The sequence below is a fragment of the Chrysoperla carnea genome, chromosome 5 (genome assembly GCF_905475395.1).
Source record: "Chrysoperla carnea chromosome 5, inChrCarn1.1, whole genome shotgun sequence".
NCBI classification, from domain to species: domain Eukaryota; kingdom Metazoa; phylum Arthropoda; class Insecta; order Neuroptera; family Chrysopidae; genus Chrysoperla; species Chrysoperla carnea.
Window position 1 is genome coordinate 26,501,972 of NC_058341.1, and position 22,121 is coordinate 26,524,092.

The 22,121-nt window shown below is 28.5% G+C and overlaps 3 protein-coding genes and 1 long non-coding RNA gene across 4 annotated transcripts; 1 reads left to right on the top strand and 3 right to left on the bottom strand.

The window, feature by feature from the left end:
• LOC123301515 lies at positions 1 to 4,794 on the bottom strand. The gene is made up of 3 exons (XR_006535437.1): positions 4,713 to 4,794; positions 2,256 to 2,371; positions 1 to 180 (listed from the first exon to the last, which is right to left on the bottom strand). It is a non-coding gene; the product is annotated as an uncharacterized LOC123301515 (long non-coding RNA).
• A 344-nt stretch (positions 4,795 to 5,138) lies between these two features.
• LOC123301081 (tetratricopeptide repeat protein 37) lies at positions 5,139 to 17,161 on the top strand. Its single transcript, XM_044883811.1, has 18 exons — positions 5,139 to 5,144; positions 5,428 to 5,511; positions 10,438 to 10,667; positions 10,731 to 10,935; positions 11,143 to 11,497; positions 11,672 to 11,907; positions 11,967 to 12,266; positions 12,545 to 12,721; positions 12,789 to 12,949; positions 13,177 to 13,497; positions 13,729 to 13,911; positions 14,437 to 14,833; positions 15,088 to 15,301; positions 15,511 to 15,768; positions 15,889 to 16,042; positions 16,127 to 16,301; positions 16,568 to 16,747; positions 16,857 to 17,161. Exons 1-18 carry the CDS (start codon positions 5,139 to 5,141, stop codon positions 17,145 to 17,147), a joined length of 3,927 nt encoding a protein of 1,308 aa, XP_044739746.1. The 3' UTR covers positions 17,148 to 17,161.
• Positions 6,114 to 8,839, bottom strand: LOC123301492 (leucine-rich repeats and immunoglobulin-like domains protein 1). The gene is made up of 2 exons (XM_044884251.1): positions 8,608 to 8,839; positions 6,114 to 8,466 (listed from the first exon to the last, which is right to left on the bottom strand). The coding sequence occupies exons 1-2, from the start codon at positions 8,755 to 8,757 to the stop codon at positions 6,556 to 6,558; spliced, it is 2,061 nt and encodes a 686-aa protein (XP_044740186.1). The 5' UTR covers positions 8,758 to 8,839; the 3' UTR covers positions 6,114 to 6,555.
• Positions 17,162 to 17,924: 763 nt separating the features above from the next.
• On the bottom strand, positions 17,925 to 21,627 carry LOC123301497 (UBX domain-containing protein 4). Its single transcript, XM_044884259.1, has 5 exons — positions 21,362 to 21,627; positions 21,159 to 21,293; positions 20,896 to 21,048; positions 18,679 to 19,612; positions 17,925 to 18,233 (listed from the first exon to the last, which is right to left on the bottom strand). Exons 1-5 carry the CDS (start codon positions 21,441 to 21,443, stop codon positions 18,098 to 18,100), a joined length of 1,440 nt encoding a protein of 479 aa, XP_044740194.1. The 5' UTR covers positions 21,444 to 21,627; the 3' UTR covers positions 17,925 to 18,097.
• Positions 21,628 to 22,121: the final 494 nt, after the last annotated feature.

Below are 22,121 nucleotides of genomic sequence, written 5' to 3' on the forward strand. Positions count from 1 at the left end.
TGGGGATAAATTTTGTTCTGTACGCAATGAATACTTGTACCACACTTACTGATATGTTAAAGTTAAAATTTTATCAGAAGACATCATCAAATATTGTATTCTCCGTAAAGAGCTGTAACTTTGCGAAAGGGTTGACGTATAACGTTTACGGTTCTCCCAATATCATTTATCATTCTATATCTGTAATTGAAAAATATCCTTTTTTTATATACAATTCTAAAAAATATACCAGTGACCGGATTTTTTTAACTATTTACCGACAGTCATGGTTTTCCCTTTAAGATTAGCTAACGTCTTGAAGTTTAAATTCAGACGGTGCTGTTTATTTTAATAATTTATGTTATAACAGCAATATCTTTATATCTATTACTGACGCTCATCGATAAATAGTTACAGAATATAAGTAAAGGTATACTAAATGCAATTAAAAACAATCTTAAGTCAATGTTGGTTTTATAAACATTTTAATCAAATTTTCATTTGTTTATTATTTTAATAAGAAGATAAATTTATTCATTATAATATTTCGCTGTGCGTTAGACTTAATTCTCTTAATATTCGTTTAAGTAATTTATAGTCGGCCGCAATACATAAAGAAAGTTTAATTAAGGCAAAATTCGTTAGTATTAAAATACGTTTAACTTTTTAAGCCAATTCTATAATAGGCCATACATACGATATGTGTCGCTATCATAAATTCCGTTAATTAAAAAATTTGATTGTATGTTAAATGTTGTAAGAAAATTTCCCCCAACTGTAGGCTGGAATTGTTCATTTAAATTTACAAGTATTTTTATGAACATACATTATCTCGCCTCGTTAGCGTCGTAAAATTAGTTGTTAACTGTTTTTGAATTCTTAATTACTTTATGCAAATAATTAAATAACTATGGGTCACGATGTAATATAGACTGATACCAATCTGTATGAAGGTGCTATTTTAATTTAATTTGGTCTAGTTTATTATAAGTCTATGCTCAACTCTAGATACCTTTGGTCTACGATACTCTTACGATGTTTAACTCTTCGGTATACAAACCTCTGACTACCTCACAGTCTTATTTAACGACTGCTTTACACGATTATTATGTAATTATAGAAAAGGCTTTTTTAAGTTTAAAAATTGTAGTAATTAGTATAAAAGTATTCTAAATTAGGGTGTGGGTTTCATTAATATTCTGTAAAATGGTTTAACTACTTTAAAGAAGATTCAAAATCGTCCTTCCAAAAACAGAGTTACCATTATTTTCGTCACTAAACAAATTTATGTCTAAGGATAAAAAATAAGTTTCAGAATTTCTTTAAGTACAGTCTTATTGAATACAGACTAATTAAGGTGGATGGTCGATTTTTGAATTCAAAATGAAGCTTAGATAAATTTTTAGTATTCTAGTAAAATAACAAATTTAGTAATAAAATAAGTATACAAAATAAAATTTATATGCAATAGATAATTTATATTATTATAGATAATAAGGTGTTTTTATAAAAGTATAAATAAATTTATTAAAATAATTGGAATTATCCTTTTTAAAGTAAAAACAATTATTGGTGCTTTAATTTATAAATTTTAAAAAGAATAATTTCATTTAATTGGGTACACGCATAACTTTTAATAATAATTGTTTGTGGCGACTTTTGAAATTAATAAATATTAATCTTTAAACGAAATTTCTACCTTAAAAAGAAATCTCACGAATGCGTGTGCTCGATTATAGACTGATTGTAAATTAAGACTGATAAATATAAAGACTGATTTGTCAAACATACAAAATCTACCTCAATCGATATAATAATAAATTATATATAATTATGATTTTTGTCAAAATCGTACTCAAATATACTTAATCAAAAAATTGATTAATTATTATTATTTTTACACTATTTGTAATCAATAATTAAAAATTGATAGATTCATAGAATTTGATCTAACAATAAAATTTTAAAAAGGGAGCTCTTTTTAGATGAAAAATGCAAAAACTTAGATCAAAATTCTTACTAAAGGTAAAGGTTGAAAATTAAAGAAAATAAATTTATGAAAATTATCATAAATTATTTATGTCTAATTGACGAAAAAACTAGCTGTACTTTGTGATTTCATTTGATAAAATTGAATTTATACCATTAATTTTTTATTACATTAGCAATAAATGTTAAGAATATAGTCTGTCGGCCTACTGACATTATTTTGAGATAGGTATTAATTTTCAAAGTTCTTCGGTTAAGAATTCTCACACAATTTAAATAATATTTACCTTAGAACCATGTTTTTGTCGGTAGACCTCCAGTCTAATGTTGTGGCAGTATCTTCGAATTATATTTCAAAATAATTGCAATTATTTTCACATTTTAAAAATTTGTGTTTTGTGAACTAAAAAGAATTTCAACAGTATGATTAATGCTGTATAAAAAAATTATAAAAAAAAAATTAATAAATAATATTCTAGAAAAATATAAAATTAAATTTCTTTGATATGTCCTTATATCCTTGACAATTTTCTGGAATTAGAATTGAATATATGATCCGTAAGGTTATATATTCTATGATATATGAGGAGAATGATTTAAATTATTTTGTTCAGCTCGTGTTACATCAAGTTTGTTTTTATTAATTACTAGCTGACCCGGCAAACGTTGTTTTGCCATATAAATAATTTCCTAGTAATTTCTAGTGTAGACAAAAAATAGCTTACTTATTGTAAGTATGTATGTATGTTAGAATGTGTATATTGTATGTATGTAAGAATGTGGTATATGCGTGAAATAAGCATGAAGCGCTGTGAACGATGAGGGAATATAAAAATAACAAAAGGCAAACATTATTTTTAAGGTATTATAATTTATTCCTTAAAATTATATATCATTAATAATTAAACAATTACGACAGTAACACTATTAAACAATATCAATCTCTTAATGCTATAGCGTGAACAATATTTTTTGTTAGTCCATCCTTAGCTAACACAAACAAACTGGATGGTTTACCCACTCGAGAGCATGCCACGTATAATTGTCACCACCCAATCAGTATTTTGTTGCTGGATTTGTTCTTCTGTTCTTTCGGATCTGCTATTTCGCATGTTTCGAGCTTTGCTTGTACTGCGGCTCAAATCAGCCCCTTTGCGTTTTCTTGGCATTGCTCACTGTACAAAACATACATAAATAGAATTAATTAAATTATTTAATGATGCAAAATGTTAAAAGTATAATTAGGGCCAGGATTTTTGCCGCAGTTTTGAAATGATTAGTTTTAATTTATGAAATTATAACAAAAATATAAGTTTTATGGGAAAAAATTTCAAACAAAAGTAAAAAATTAAATTTTATGAAAACATTGTCTCTTATACTTTTTTCATACAACCAATATTTCCATTGACATTTCAAAATAAAGATTCATAATGATTGATTTTTTGGAAACTGTGAAAATCTTAATTGTTCAATTACATTTTTTTAATAAAATTAAATTAAAATTACATTTTTATAAGATCAACAACATTTTCGATATAAATAAAAAAAAGTATACTTACAACACAAAATCCGTTGTTATTGAAAGCTCGTGTCACGTGTTGAGTACTTTTGAGGTTATAAAATCACTTGATTAAGTAATCGTGAAAAATACACTCAAAATTGATAATTTAATTATTATTATTGATAAAATAGGAATGATTAAAAGTTAATATGAGAGTTACACTGAGAATAATAATTGTCAACGTTACTACTACACTTGATGCATAAACAATAATGATGGCCGACAACTGTGTAGGGAGTAAGAAAGAAAGGGGACCGGCTTCGTTTTCATCCCTACTCCTTGCTGTTTACTGGGTCAGAAGTGACACCTGTAGACATCTGGCGGGGATAACTAATTAAATGACGATTGATCAGTTTTCGACCGGAGAGGAAAAATGATTAAATTACTAAAATGGCTATTAAAAAATAAGGGTTGATCGTAGAAGGGTGAAAATTGAGGATTGTATGTATTTTTGTATGTTGTATCATAAAAAAAGAGAAATTAAAAATTTTGTCTAAAAAATAAAAAAAAAAATTTAGGGGTGGACTACCCCTAACATTTAGGGGGATGAAAAATAGATGTTGGCCGATTCTCAGGCCTACCCAATATGCACACAAAATTTCATCAAAATCGGTCAAGCCGTTTCGGAGGAGTATGGCAACGAAAACTGTGACACGTGAATTTTATATATTAGATTCATTCTAAATTAAGATTTGTCTATTAGGCTAGTAAGGATAGTTAGATTCTGTTAGATTCCCAATTCACATTTATTTCATTGAATCATTTCGTATAAATTATTCAAAAATAAAAATTCTAATAACAAATGCGTGAATGCAATTTTTTACCTTTCACCCACGGACTTTCACCTCAAAAATAACTTTCCATACTCACCTTCATGAAGCATATAGGCAGGAGAACGATCGCTATAGAAAATATTGTCCCCGAAATATGGATAAAATAAGTGAGGCGCTGCGATCAATACGTAGTATCAATAACAGCGGGCTGTTGTGCGCTAATTTCAAATGATATATCAATTTGTACATTATGCTAACAACAACAGCTAACTTCACAGATACTACTTCTTGATGACAGCGCGGCTGGTGGCTTAAAAATTAACTATAAATTCTACAAATTTTTAGGGACAGGTACGCTAATGCTTTAGTACATAGCGATCTTTCTCCTGTTCTATAACCTTCATGCTCACCTTATTGAGCGTGGTCATTAATTTTTTGTTAGGTTATATTATTCTATGATCTATTCTGATTTCTGATCAGAAACTATATCGGTAAAATATTCTCTGTTTCTGATTTTACATTCCGATTTCTGATATAATCACTTAAGTGTATAATCTAGAGTTATTTGGTATTTTTATAATATTTTCTATTACATATTAGATCGAATCCGTCTATATTATAGACATACAGATTATAGACTAATAAAATACCCAAAAATTGCTTTTCCGATTGCTTAGTAAATCAAAATAAATACAGAAAAGTGTAATGAAATATAATTTAAAAGAACTTTCATATATTTCATTCAATATTGTCTATTTTGCTACATTACATACAAGAAACGTTAATTTTTGAATGACTAAAAATTAAGTACATATATTGTTGGTCTATATTTATATATGTCTGTATGCATTGTTGGTCTATATTTAAATCATCTGTTTGTCAAATAAATTGACATTTCTGATTTCGATTTATAAAGAATCTTGAATGAAAACATCGTTTTAAAGAAGTTTTGTTGAAGAAAATATAAAAGTGACGAATAATTTTGTTTATTTATATATACTTTATTTCATAAAAAATATTACAATACTTATCCGGCCGCTTTATACTTATAGGTTAGAAAACAATCATTTGATTTAAGTGTGAAAATGTTTTATTTATTTTAATTTTATGCCGATTGTTTTCTAGTCTAAGATGTCTAAAGCTCTTTTGAAAGAAGCAAGAGAAGCAATTAAAAATAAAGATTACAAAACCTCATTGAAACTATGTAAGGTAAGTTCGAAAATTAGCATGTTATTGGTTAATTTATAACTAAATTATTTATCGATTCTGTTAACTCAACATCTGATTAATTGTGAATTCAGCCGTTACTTAAAACGTGAGGTGGCTTTGATTCAAAATGCATGATGATGCGATATTCCAAACTTATCTTTTTCCACATTCTACGTTAGCCACCAAATGAGCAATGATTTATGTAAAACTAGTTTTTATTTGCTAGCTTCGCTGGAATTTTTTGTTTGTTGGTGGTAAGAGGCACAAAATATTTTAATTTTTACAATTTTTGTCTAGAAAATTCTCAAAATCATTGAAATGAATCAGCTGAAATTTTGTATGTAGTGTTGTTTCGACGTGATAATTCTTTGCGCATCTGTAAAACTCCTCCAAATTGATTTTGATAAAAAATTAGATCCATATGAATGTAGTTTTACTTCTTTTTTGTATGGAATTTTAATGATTTTTTTTAAGGGAAAAAGTGTACAGAATTAAAATAGATGTAATTGATGTTTAAATTCTTTATTTGAATTACTTTTTTATATGATACAAAATTATTCGATATTAAAACTAAATTCCTTAAATTTTTTTAATTAGAAGGCATTACTTAAACATTTTTTTTTGCGAACTATTAAAATAAAACTTACGTTTGTTGCAAGGTCAACTAGTTTTATTCTCAAAATAAGAATATGACGTGATTTTACATACCTAGATTAATCGAAAAATTCCAACAAAATCTTTCCTAAAGAATATTTAGTCATTCATTAAAGGCACTCGTGCCGGCAATCAACATTAGAAAGAGTTCATTTTCCAGTGAGAAATCGGTATGGATAATCTTTGCTGGTAACTATTTCAAAGGTTTAGAATGGAACTTGCAGTGTTCTAAGCCATAAACCAAGACTGAAACTAGCTTAACATAAGAAATAGTTCTCACATCAATTTAAATGACTTAAATTCCTTACCTTAAGATTTATTGGAAAAATTATTTTAAAACGAACTTTTGATCTTAATAAGAATGAATTATTAAATGAAAAAAGCGTTGCGTTAACATAAATCTGGATTAGTGCACATTACTGGATACTGCTGTAAAATAATATTATACTGTTTAAATATTTCCTCAGAATTACTTAAATCATGTATGCATGTATTATTCTGTGTAATAACACAAGATGGCGCTCCACCTTGCAATTCTTGCGCGTAGTATTGAATTCGTTGTGATTTTAATACATTTATCATTTCATCTAAACATTTGCAAATAAATGGATTACGTCCAAAACTGAACTGTTTTAAATGTGTATTTTCGAAAAATGCATTCTCAACAAATGTTAATCGATTAAAATAAACTGAAAAATTCTCAACAATACAATTATCACCATGCAATAAATTTGGTGGCAAATACGTTAAACGATTTGAATGTAAATTCACGATTCGTAAAGACGGCAAATTAAAAGTTTCTACATCGAGTACTTTTAATTGATTTTTTTTTAAGTTTAACGTTTCTAATTTTTCAAGTGGTTCAAAAACCACCGCTTTAATGTATTCAAATTCATTTGTACTTAATTGCAATTCAACTAAACTATTACCCAAAGGTGAAAATACATTTTCTGGTAACGTTTTTATTTTATTATACCCAAGATCTAATATTTGTAACTTAGTCATTCGCCTAAAAAAGTTATCTGGTATTTTTTTAATTCCATTTGCAACTAAGTTAAGTGTAATTAAATTTCTCAGCGGATCAAACGCTGCTGTATTAAGACTAGATATTTGATTAAAACTTAAATTAAGTTCAAGTAATCGCGACGTAACATCAACTGAATCACTGGTGGTACCACTACTGTGCACAGAATCAAATGTACCAACCTTTATATCTTTCAATTTATTTCTCGATAAATTTAATTTTATTAAACTTTTTAATTGTAAAAAGGCACCACTTTCAATATCTTCAATTTGATTTGAATCTAATGCTAATGTCCGCAATTCTTTTAAATTATCGAAAGTACTTGATGTAATTAACTTAATTTGATTCCCCGCTATTAACAATTCTTTTAAATGTTTTGTATAATTAAACATATTTAATGGAATTTCTTTTAATTCATTAAAGCTAATTTCAAACGAATTTAATTTTTTTAACGCTTTTATTGTTTTACCATCAAAATGTTTTATCTTACAAAACGACAAATTTAATTTCGTGAGTTTCTTTAAATTTGAAAAATCAATTTGATTGATTTTTGAACCAAATGAATTGACACTTAAGTGTAAAGTTTGTAAATTCTTTAATTCTACAAACGCTTTCGGATCAATATCTTTAATTTGATTTTGATGTAAATCTAATGTTTTTAAATTTGGTAAATGTAGAAATGATTTTGCGGTTATTTTTTCGATGTTACTACCAGACAAATCGATTAATTCCAAAGGTGAGTCAGATGTTTTATAAGTTGCAGCCTGTATAAACGGTGTTGATTTAAATGTATCATCAGCAACGGTTTTTAATTTGTTATATGATAAATAAAATTCTTTTAAATTAAAAAGATTTAAAAGTAAATCCGTTGGTAATTGAGTAATTTCATTTGAGTGTAATTTCAATTTTTGTAAATTACTCAAATTATCAAATATACCTGATTCAAGTTTTTTGAGTTTATTGTGTGATAAATCTAAGAAGATTAAATCACTTAACGTTTCAAATGCATCTCGTTCAATTTTTTTAATTTGATTTGATTCTAAATTTAATTCTTTTAACTGATGTAAATTATTAAATGATTTTTCTTTGATTATACGTAATTTGGTGAAATCAATAGTTAAGTATATTAATGCTTCTAAATTTGATAAAACATCTGGTTCGATTTCTTCTAATTGTCGTGATTGTGTGATGTGAAGTCGTGTTATTGATGGATAATCTAATGTTGTATCGAATTTTTTTGTTTGTAAACCTTGTATTTTTAATATTCTGTATTTATCCTGAAAAAATTTTAATGTATAAGAAAATGTTTCTCATGTTTCTCAATCGATTGTTGGAGTATGAATTCAGATAAAATTAACGAATAACTTCAATTTCACGGTTTAAATAACTAATTTTGTTATAAATTGAAAAATATTCACCTTATTTCTTTGGTTGTTCACCTCTTTTAAATCATCAAAAGTGCATTCCAAATTATTTTTTTCTTTTTCATTTTCTACACATTTAGCATTAATTAACAAACAAATACTCAACAGAATACTCAGAACAGTAAATACTTTTAAACATTGCATTTTATAATAACTTTTTTTAAATGTTAAATCAGAAAAGTGCAGTAAATTTGTTGCATACTTTTATTGGTTCGTAGTAGTTGAGTGTTTATTGAACTTATAAAAACTTTTTTTTTGTTATTGAACTTAAAACTATTATGATTTGTTTTCTTCTTTTTTATGATATGCAAAAACTGGTTTTTATAAAAACGATGAATAAGTTAAGGTAGTTTACGCGTAAAATACATTTTCTTAATAATATGTTAAAAGTTTAGTTCGATATTAAGCCATAGTTGTACTTTTGAATTAAAGCCATAGGCTTTAATGTTGATAAGAAGACGTATCTAAATATCAACAAGATTTGATTCCTTACCCAAAGAAAAAAAGATGTAGATTGAGTTAGTACCAAGAATGTCTCTTTTACATATTTGTCAACTTCCCAGCTGCCCTTCTTCCTTTTTGCTTTTGAAATATTATTTTCTTCGCGGTTTTTATGGCTTTGAACAGCTTTACAGCCTCTAAAAATTAAGCTCGACAGTTTAATACTGCTCTTTTATGTAGGTATTTCATTGTTACAAAATTAATAAGAAATATATAATGAAGGGGAAATATGCCTTTAGTAATGGAGCTCTAATGATCAAAAGTTATTTGTTAGTATGATAAAAATTCATAAAATCACAGTTATAAGTTTATTATCTCAATTTAACCTCATTAATTATTTTGCGAAAAAACCCATTTAAAATATATTTTTCCTCTACTGTTCCTTTTCTATGCTTTTGTTTACCCTTTTGATTACATTTTTTATTGATTAAACCATCAATAATAATGTTGTATTATATTTTTAAAGATTTTAATAAAACAAGAGACAAACAACTAACATGGTTAATAATTTAAACACTCTGTATACATTGAATACAAAAGGGCTTAAATAAAATTATTTTTTTTTTAAAAAGTAGTTTTTTTCTTTCGTCTGCTACAAATCAAAAACTTTTATGGTCCAACTAATGGGTCTATTTCGCCCGTGCAATAGAAAATATGCATTTTTTTAAATTTACTAAAAGCTCATTTATATAAAAAACAGCAGAGAAAAATTATTTTTTGAATAAATTTATAAACAACCAAGATAAAAGGCACCAAAGATTTGTTTGTATCTCTTTCTAGTAACACAGAATTTGGCATGGAGTAGCTGTGGTAGTATATGGCCGTAGTAGCCTCTGACGTCCACAGTATCTGTAGGATTTCTATGTCTAATTGGTAGTTTTAAATACTTACATTATCCGTAGTTCTAGTCCGGTTTTAATTGTAATTACACTTTTTGACATCTCTTTTACGACATTTTCATATTTTGTTAAGAAATGAGAAAAAAACTTCGTGCATATTCTCTATTCATCAAACTTTTAGAACCATGATACATTTTTTTAATTTTTAATTAGTCACGGACTGGCGAATTTGAGACGACATACTAATTTTCTAACAGTAATTAACCCACTTGGTGAACTTGATTTAAAGATTCTGATTCATCATGCTAGAGTTTCTTTTTTACACTTGTTTGATTTTTACTTTGGGACTCGAACTTGGACTGAGGATAGAATGATGTTTCCGGATTAAATTCTTTTAATTTCACTTCCAAGTCGAATATTTGAGAATCAAAAAGTCAAAATTTTCGACTTACTGAAAATATTACACACATTCTTTTTGTTATAGAATATACTACGTACTGAAAAAGAGAATTATGTGGCGTTGGTATTACTTGGTGTATCCCTTCAAGAAGTTGGACCTAAAGACCAAGCACCATTTGCATTTCGCAAAGCAGCACAATTAAGTCCAACTCAACCATTGGCATGGCAAGGTTTGGCAAATTATTATGAAAAAGAAACGGGTGAAAGTAACAAAGATTTAATCGAAGTGTATAGACAACTGTTAATAATTGAAACGTAAGTTCAATATTGTAATTTTTTCATTGAAAATAATTTTAATTTCGAGCTAATTTTTCGTAGCGATTTGAAAAAATATGCTGAATTTTGTGATAAACTTGTAACAGTGACTTTACAACATCAAAATGAAGTTGAAAATGTTGTTAAATTTTTACATGAAGAAACATTAAAAGAAGAGTCTTCACCAGAAAAATGTAATATTATTTGGGAACATGTTGCCTTATTACTAACTCAGCTAACAAATGTTCCAACAAGTTTAAATACTATTGTAAGTGGATATAGAGACCATAAAAAAAGTTCGATTTAGGAATTTCCATTTCATTGAATCGAAACCGATTGGAATACATAAGTAATTGAATTTCCTATTTATGAATCGGATTTTTTTATTTGGGGAGCGTTTGATCCGGCACAATGCAAGCATAACTTTTTGTTTTCCTGTATTAAAATGCCCATTAAGTTTTATTTTTTCTTTCAGTATGAAAATGCCTTATCATCTGTCGTTAAATGTAAATCAACGGTAACTATAGATTATTATAAACGATATTTGAAACTCCTATATAAAAATAAAGCATTTAATCGACTCATAACCGAAGCAATTGCGATGAATTCAGTGTATTCATCAGAAGTTTATCCATTAGAATGGATATGCAAAGTGTACACAGAATTAATAATTGAAAATAATGATTTGGAAATAAATAATGAACAAATTATAATTTATATTGCAAAATTATTAGAACTTAATAAAGAATCCACAATGGCGTTATTAGCTAAAGCTGTTTTATTATATGGTGAAGAAAAGTATTCAGAATGTCGTGAAGTTTTAAATACGCGTAAGTAATTAATAAAATAAACTTCATTTTTATCCATTTTCACAAAATATTTCTCCAAAATCAAATCTATAATCGATGTTTTGTAATTAGTGAAAAGGTTATTTTTACCGATTGCTTACGCCAGCTTCTTGTTTTGCTCAAAATGTTAATTGGCCATTTTATGTATGTTTGCAGTTACTTCGATACGTGGATCAATGCATTCATGGATATTAATGGCAAAATGTAATTATAAATTATATTGCTTTAATGAAGTGGAAGAAGCAGCTGAAAAAGCACTTCAACTTATTTCAAATTTAAATAATTCGAATTCAAATTTATTGAAATTATGTAAAACTTTATTGTGTGAAGCACTTAGTCGGCAGTGTCTTAATGTTGAAAAATTAGAAAATGCTGTGAAAATATGTCAGGAAGTAAGTTAACACCGCTCTGGAGAACAATAAAATAAATGAATATGAATTTAAATTTTTAGATTCTTCAAGATTCTGAACCAGATTTTACTGTATTAATATCGTATGCTCGTGCATTAATGCTTTTAAATCGATATGAAGAAGCTGAAAAACAATTGAAAATTATTAAATCATCTCATGAAAATCATCCAGATGTGTATTTGATTGAATCGATAAAATTGAAACAAGAAAATAAACTAGATGAAGTTTTAAAATTGCTACAAAGTTATGAAAAACGAGATAACGCAGAAATCCTTTTGGAAATCGGCGATATTCATTGGATTAGAAAAAATTATAAAGAAAGTTTAATGTCATATTTAGAGGTAATTTTCTTTTAATGGTTCTTACTCTTTCTTGCAGGAAAGCCCATATATTTATGTGCGTCAAAATATACTGCACTTATCTGAAAGAAAGAGTATTAAACACAAGCATAACGGGATCAGGAGAATATAACAGACTACAGGCTTTCCCACGGCTTCCACCAAGTCTTTGCCACTGGGATGCGCATTCGTTGTTGACTCTTGAAAGCATACGCATTTCTCGCAGAAAAAATGTTTGTGAAGGCTTATATATTCCAATTAATCATTTCCCTATTTTTTAGGCTGCAAAACTTGACCCCAATCGTTATTTATGTTTTGTAAAATTGGGTAATTACTATTTAGAAATAAATGATAAGGATAAAGCACGGCGTTGTTATCAAAAAGCATTTAAAACCAATCCAAAATGTGATGTAGCTGGTATTGGACTGAGCAACATTTATAGGGAGCAAAAAAATTGGGTAAATATTTCTAGGTGATATTACTCGTAACGATAAATAAATTATTAAATTTCGATATTATATTTAGGTCGAAAATCAACTATTATTAGAAAGCGTAACTGTTAAAGGATTGGATAAGCGATGTAAATGGGCTTGGATTCAATTAGGGGTACATTATTTGGAGCAAGGAAATTATAATGAGGCCATTAATAAACTTCGCAGTGTTATTCGATTAGATCCCAAAGACAGGTAAATTTTTTAACTAATAAAAGCGTACTTTTTCTGTCACCCATAGATATAAAACAATCTTTGAACACGTACACGTGAATGCGATCATTATGAGTCACTGTATACATAGAAAATTATAATTATTTTGCCACTTGATAATTACCAACGGCTAATTTTAGTGGCAACCGCTTATAAATAAGACTACTTGAAATAAAATACAAATGATATATTTTTAATATTTGTTACAGCCATGCTTGGGAAGCCTTAGGTGATGCATATCTAGCACGTGGTGCCTATACAGCTGCTATGAAATCATTTCAAAGAGCTGCTGAGTTAAACACGGATTCCTTATATCCATTATTGCAAAGTGCTTCAATTAAACATTTAATTGGTCAATATACAAATTCTAAGGAACAATATCAATTAATTTTAAGAAATAATGCAAATTATGTGCCAGCATTGAAAGGATTAGCAGAAACCTGTTTATCAATGGCTAAATCAAAATATCATGATCAGTTAATTGGATGTGCAAGGGACAATATTCAACTTGGAATCGATAGTGTTACATTGTAATATAAAATTTGAAATAATTTTTTGTAAAATCCTTTTTTTATTTAATTGACTTTCACATGAATGGACCTTTTTCATGAAAAACAGAAATGCTTTTTGATAATTTTTTATGAAAATATAGGTCGAGTAGTTTAACTTTCTATAAATTTTCACTTCTTGTTTCACTTCTCTCGTAAAATGCTTCTAAAATTTACAGCTTAGTTTTATTTTCTAACAGATTTAATTTTTAGAGCTTTAAAACAACGAACAGATTTATCATGCTTGTGGAAAATCTTGGCAGATTGCTGTCATTTTGCTGCCAAATTACCGGAGAAATATTGTTATGTTTATGTGATTTCATCTTTGATTACCACTGATTCGAAAAATAATCTTGCTATTATTCATCGTATGGAATTATTCGATCTAGCTACAAGGTAACCATTTATTTTTAACGTTCTCTCAATGTTTATTTTTAGCTAACTTAAAATGTCTCAACTGTATGTTTTATTATCATTAATTTTTTTCAAATAAGTACAGCAGCAATATGATTGTTTTAGCCGTAATTGTAATTTTTGATTGAGTTTGATTAATATTTAGGTGGCTGAAATACTTCCAGGATCGAAAAAAAGTTTTTCTCGATAAAGTAGAAAAATATTTGGAAATTAAATAAATTTTTCTATGTAATTCACGTAAATACGTGCAATAATAATGAAATTGTAAAATAAATTTCTGAACAACAACTGAAGATTGTAAAAGAAATTTCTAAAATTTCATTCCCCTTATTTCTAAAATTTAGTTTCCCCTTAAACATTCCCCTGAAACAAATGCATGGCAAAATGTTTGTAATATATCTGTAAGATCGAAATTGAAAATGGCGATATTGAAAGTTTTTCTAGCTTAAAAATTGTCCATTTTCAGACTTTTGGAGCATCTAAATTAATTATACAATTTTCTTTTAGATCATATTGCAAAGCATTAAATTTATCAAATTCTCATGCCTTAATATGGCATGACATATCATCAAACTATTTCACAAAATCGAAATATATTGAGGATAAAACAGAAAAAAAGAAATTACAAGAACGTGCCTTAATTGCATCGAAACATTGTGTTACATCGAAACAACAACTATGGCAACATTGGAATCTTTTAGGGATAGTTGCCGTTGAATTGAAACAATTAAAATTAGCACAACATGCATTCATTAAATGTATTTTATTAGACAAGAATAATGCTGCCGCTTGGACCAATTTAGGAACTTTATATTTAATGTTAGGTGACTTAAAGTTAGCAAATGAAGCATTTACTAACGCCCAAAGATCTGATCCTGGTTATGTACAAAGTTGGATTGGACAGGTAATTTTTTATTTATATATATATATATTCGTTATTAATTTTTTTAAATATCTAAATCAGTTAATAAATGCGATAATCTACAAAAATTCGATATAGATAGTGTGTGTAGGAATTTTAATATAGTTAGCTAATAGAATCGAATCTTTTTATTGACGATCGAAATCGAATATTTGTATATCGCTTGGACGACATATATATAATAGATTTACAAGAAAATGTAAAAACAACAATTAGCTTAAAATGGATATTTTTAGGCTTTAATAGCAGAATCACTTGGACATGAAGATGCCATGGATTTATTCAGACATTGTGCACAAATTGGGCCTGAACATGCTCAAGGTGGATTAGGCTATGCACATTGGGTTTGTTCAACTTTAATATCGGTTGGACCACGAGCTAATGAATTATACAGCATAAAAAATATGCATGCAATACCAGTAGCAACCGATGTGATAGAATGGTACACAGGTAAAATACTTTACATTAAATAAGAATGGGTTTCGTAAAATCTCATATAATTGTCGTAACATATATCTATCCTCTGTGGTAGTGACTTCTCGATCATTCTTAACCAAAAATTTATCTTTGAGTTTTTATTTACAATGCCACCCATGGACATAACATGCCAGAATTACATAATACAATATTTTTGCTAAAATTTTTGGATTCGTTTTTAGAAAAATATCCTGAAAATGCATGCGCTTGGAATATGTTGGGTGTATTGAAAGAACGTCAAAAATTACATCAAAGTGCCGAATATGCATACAAAAAATCATTAGAATATATCGATTCAGATCATAAAGACATGGTTTTAACTAATTTAGGTCAAGTTTTAGTAAAGCTTGGTAAATATACAGAGGCGATTGATTATTATAAGCAAGTGTCCGAAGCTAGTTTCTTATCTGGCGTTGGATTAGCATTGGCGTATTTCAAAGGTAATGTTAAAAATTCAAATCGAAAACATTTGTTAGTATTGTTCCTTAAATTTTAATAGATTTTCTTCTTGAGATAAAAAAGGTACATTCAAATTTAATTTTTTATTAAATTTTGTTTAGCTGAAATGCATGAAGAGTCTTATGAGACATATGAAAGTGCTTTGGAATGGTTGGCTCCTGATGATAATAATAAGTCTCATGTTTTGGTTGCAATGTCTACAATGGCATACATGTTTCAAGGGCCTGACGATGCAAAGACATTACTTTTTCAATGGTAATATTATATGGAAATTAGTTATAGACGAATATTTGAACTATTACTTACCGTTTTTTTTTAACAAATTGTTTATTATTACAGTATTGAATTGGACCCGCCATCAATTCCTGGTTTATTTGCAGCTTGTGCTTTAGGATTATTACATGGTGATATTAAATTAGCACATTTAGTTTTAAAAGAATTGAATGCTTATATCAATGATGCTGATTACTTAAGTGATATTGCTGATTTATGGACATTTAATTATATTATACAAGTGAGTTTATTGTATCCATTTAAAAAATGATGGAAGGGCTACACTCAATTGTCTCTTGGTAGTGTCTTGAAGAAATGTCCTCCCAGATTTTTTTAAATCCGCAACTGTGTACTCTAATTGTAGGGTATAAATTACTCCTTTCTCTTATATCGATATTTTAATGATTTAGTTTCAATTCCAGCTTTCCTGTTAGTTTTTGATACAATTTTTCGAACAAAAGTCGTTACGTTGTGTGAAATAAATAATTAGATTTAACAATTTTTTAGGATGAACCTACCAAAGCAAAGAGTTATCTATGTCATGATGTACATAAACATCCCAAAGAAGCCAATTTATGGCTATCATTATCAAGATTATTGTTACGATTAGATCAATCTACAGATGCTGCATCAAGATGTGCTATGGCTGCAATTTCACTTGGTCGATCAATAATTGACATTTCAAAAGTAAGTATAAGTGTTTCCTTTTATGTTGGAAGTAATTTGAAGTTTGGGTGGTCTCTCAGTTTTCTATTTACTTAGATTGCTAGCCATTGATAATTCTTATTTTTTACAGATTCTATGCCTCGTAAGTTTAGCTGAAATGCTAAATGGAAACTTCACTAAAGCTTTACGTATAGCACAAAAAGCCGTTCATAGTTATCCAACTGTTTCGGAAGGTTGGATGTTACTAATATCATCATTTTTACCGACATGTGAGAAAACCAGAAGTTACACCAAAACCGAATGGTTGCGTCTTGTGATCAACTATGTACGAAGGAGAACTACCACAAGTAGACAAATGACTCAGTGGTTAAGTAATCATGAACGAAAAGTAACGCTTATGGCAGATGAATATAAAGTTTAAATTACGTTATATTAACGAAACGATTTTTAATTGTATTTTATATTTTATTTATTAAATTTCTATTATTTCTATATTCTAAATGCTTGTTTTTTTATTTATTTCAAAAAGTATACCGAAACATTACCAACTGGCATTTATCTATCCACAGCGGCAGCAATATCCTATTGCCATATATTTGTACTCCAGGAGTTTTAGTTTAATACTATTCATTTATAAATAAATTTTGATTTTTGCCCCAATTTCGGGGTGGTTGTAATAAGATTTGATAGACAGTATTTTGTTATTCACTTTAGTTTTTAAAAACATTACCGCAAAACAGATCTCTTCGTACATGTTAGATTACATTCATTTTGATATGACTTCCATGTAATACATTGTAGTTGCTCATAGAACTAAAATCGAAAAGACTTAGTTATTTCAAAATAGATAATCAATTTTTCTTGATATTAATCCTTTTGATCTATCACGAGTTTATCCCAAAAGAACAGGTTGTTAATAAACTTTGTAACTGCATTAAAGTGTCTCCGTGAGAAAATGCGTCAAAAGGCAAAATAAATAGTACTTAATGTGTAGTACTTATAGTGAATTTTCAAAGAGTACTTATAGACACAAATCATGATCGAATTTACAGTCAAAATAAGACCAATACAATCAGTCAGACACTTTCGTTTCCGAAAAAATTGGTTCGAAGACTGGAAATAATTTTGGTGTGTATTGCGTCAAATGATTTTAGCGATAAAACAAACATCGATTTAACGAAAATAAAGAAAAATAATATTAAGTTGTAATAAGTTTATTTAATCTCAAAAAAATACATACTCTCTTTTAGGTAAAGTGTTGAGAAGTTTAAAGAAAAAACTATATAATAAATATAATTTAAATTTGATGTTTCAGTTTTTTTTTTTTTATTGTTATCACTAAAATTATCAATCTTATATAAAATATGACGACTACATTTGTTGGGTTGAATTACCATTCCATGTATTATTGTCATCATCACTATCCTCTTTCCGATCACCTAAACGATGAATGTTACCTTGTCGTCGGATCACAGTTGAATCTGGTGGATTACGACGTTTTGGATATCTGAACATTAAAAACCTTTTATTGCAAACTTTTGTTTAAAAATGAACTATTATATAGAGTGTCCCCGGATAGAGGCAACTACTATAAAAACAAAACTTGAAATCACTATTTTTATTTTTGGTAAACTACCCTTCTTTTTTATAAGTTGGCGAAATGTTACTAAGAAAATTTACTCGCAATTAACAATTATGACTCTATACAAAATATCAAGAAGATCCGTGTACTTTAATTATAGAATCATTTTTTATTTGAACCCTAATTATAAAAAAAAGTGAGAAAGAAAATAATAATAAATCAATTTCAAGCGCGCCAAACCACAACCTGGTTTGGTTTTGTAATTTTTTTTTCAATCTTGTTCATCACATTGCCGTTTAATGAAGCCTTGACTTCTCTGCGTCTGGGTAAAATATATTGGTTGGTATTATTTTATTAAAAAAATACTTACGATGGTCCATTTGATCCACCAGGTGCATTGTCTTCGGAAGGTCTCTTAAAAGGAGCTGGTCGGGGATTTCGCCAATTATCAAATCTAGTTTGAACAAAATTGTATATTCCTACAATTGGAGAAAGTAGAAACCAAATAAGTGATGAAAGCATTCCGGGTACAGGAGAAGCAGGTGTAACAGCATGTCCTGTTACTGGTACAACTAAAATAACTGCATTTGGAATTAATTCTAAATCAGCTAAAGTTCTATTATTATCTTCAACAGAGAATTGTCGACGAGGGAATGTAGTTGATAGGTCAAAATTACGATAGGGTAAATTTAAATTTTGTTGTACATAACTACGAACTTCTTCTAAAGTATTCGTGGGTAAAAAGTCTTTTGTATGACTTGTACCGTCTGCAAAACGAAATTGTAAACGTGCTGAATTAGTATCTCTAGGAATACTTCTTGGTGGTTCTACGGGAGGGGATGTCGCTTCACATGATTGATTGGGTTGATTGAATTTTTTAGCACGCTCTTGTTTATCTTGTTCAATTTGTGCTAAAATTTTTTGTCTTGCTGCCAATTCTTCATTTTTTTCTCGTAATATTTCTTCCCGTATTTGTTTTCTTTCTTCATCTTGTTGTTGACGCCGCATTTTTTGAATTTCTTGACCCATTTTGCGACGCTCCATCTCTTTTTTACGTTGTTCTTCTTCCTCTTCAATGCGTTTCTTTTCTCGTTTTTCTTCGATAAGTTGTTTAGCTCTTTCTATTTTATCTACTGAACTAACTTCATTCACTGTAGGCTTTGGAGTTTCAGGCTTGATTTCTGGACTTGATTCTTTTTCAGATTTGACTGGTTTTGGTTGATTACTTGTTTGTTCCACAATAGCCGATGCCGTGGCTTGTTTTTCCGAGTTGATTAAATTCGACGACGATGTAGACGCCATTGCTGCAATTAAACATCTTTTTTTAAGTTTTAAAATTAAAATATACAATCATACAATTTTGTATACAGGTTGTCCCGTAATGAACATATTCGAATATTACAGTGATCCAAATGCGATCTTTACGCATCCTAAAGGTTTTATTGTATATACCTTCGCATAGTATACAACAAACACAGATTTCAAGAAAAATATGAGTAAGGTTAGAAGTAAAATTAGACGCTTTTAGACCCTGATGAATTAATTACCCATTTAAAAAAATGATAATAGTTATTTACGGTTTAGTTAGATTTACGGTCTGTAGTCAAAGCTCTTATTTTATTAAAGGGAAACTAAATTATGATTGTGGATGTTTTGTACATAGTCCGCAGAGCCAAGGTATTAAAACAAAACGAATATTCATCAATTTGGAACTTAGGAGCACAATTAAAAATTTTCAGGAGTCGAGAAACGCTTGGTACCTAGCAATTGTCCCTAGCAAGACATATGGAGCACATGTACACAATCTTAACGATGATCTAATCGGTAACTTTTTTTGCTTTCTACCGTTTTTTGGTAGCAGTCTATGTAGGTATTGGCACCAAAACCATTTTTCAATAATGTTTATCCGGCGAGCGGGAGATCAAAATTGATCACTAAAAAATGAATAACCGATTTCGAAACCGGTTTAATGACAAAATGTATAGAGATAAAAATATTTTCATATTCAGTAGTCTCTATTTTTTCCAAAATAAATATACTACTTTGTGAGGTTAAATAGCGTCATGTGAGGAATCTAATACAAGAATTTCTCCGACTATACTTCGAAAACTTGATAAAATAAAATACAGTGCTATAATCGTAGAATTAGCAAAAGGTATACCGTGTATAGACTATAAAAAACCAGAAGTTGTACGCTAGGAATCTAAAGTGTAAAATTTGTTCAATTTTTAATAAGCACTGGATACACAAAATACTTCTACTACTAGCCACAATTTCTTCTGACATGTTTGCGAAAACTTTCAATCGAATTGAAAACTTCTCAATATTGGAAAGTCGAACCTTCCTTCAAGCGTGAATAAATTACGAGAAAAAGAGCATAAATCAACCACATTTTCAATACTGTGTTATTTAAATGATTCGAAAAACGAAAAAAAATCGAAAAATTATCCAATTCGAAGAAAACAAACGAATATTATGGAAATTTTATTTATAATCGTGTATACAAAAATTCAGAAAACATAATAATTTCTTCAAAAACTGATTGGGGATTTAATTAGAACGTAGATAAATTATCCTATTTCTGTACCTTGTGGCGTAGGAGTACTAGAAAGTGAAGCAGATTCCATAATTTTTTCTATTTTCGATAAAAATTCACCGTTTTCTAAATGTTGTGGAATAACTTCAATGGGAGCACCATTTTTACCAATAAAGAAGAGTGACGGTACGGGAACTAATTGATCTATTATTTTGTAATAAAGGAAAAAATTGTTTGTAACACTAAAATAATTTCGATATTTCATTTGACATTTGGTCACAGCTACATTGATAAATCATTGATGAAAAGGATACAAATTTGAACAAATTGATTATATGATTCAGACCCGGCTTCAAGCTTCACGGCAACAAAATTATCCGATTCTAACTTTGAACTGGCATCGGGGTGATTGATCATTTCAGTCATCTTGTTTGAATTTTCATCTTTACCTGTTGAAATTTACAATGATTTAGAGATAACAATCGATTGATTTGTTGTATTTTTGATATTAAATTACCTTCCACGTACACGACAAAAATAGCATTTTTTGATTTTGAAGTTTGAACCGCATTTGCTATAGAACCTTCAAACCAAATCATATTGTTGCAGTGAATAAACTCATTAACAGATGATATTTAAATAGGTACTGTATGTAATTTATTGATTACAGAGTTTTTGATAAGAACCAAATGATTTGTATGTAATTATTTAGAAAAATTTCATTGAATTTAAAATGATGTTAAATTTTCTTGACAATACGTATTTTATGACACACAAATTTGTATTATGAATCAATCTACAACATACGTGTTGTAATTGTAATGTCATTGTATGATTGCAATTTTTTAATCAACAATATTGTTCAAAGATGGAGCACATATCAAAAAGTAATTTTTCAAAATGTTTCATATCGGCTAAAACACGGATATCGAAAATAATTATCCCTTATAAATGTATAGTCTACTTGCCGCTCTATTGTCAAATTGAATAAATTTCTCGGTAATTTTGCTCGATTTCCAATTTGAAATAAATTTGATGGTATAAATTTGGATACATGAACCATTGCATAAAACATTGGTTGTTTATAAAACTCATTCCCAGTTTTATTGGCTATAATAGGTTAGTCTTTTTCGACTAACGCTAAATTCCAAACAATCCAACCAGTTACCCAATGATTCACGGTCTAAAACCATAAAAGATGGAAATGCATCCGATTTTTGTACTTTTTGGATCAAAATTACCTTATATACTGAGTTTTATCGAAATTGGAGATAAAA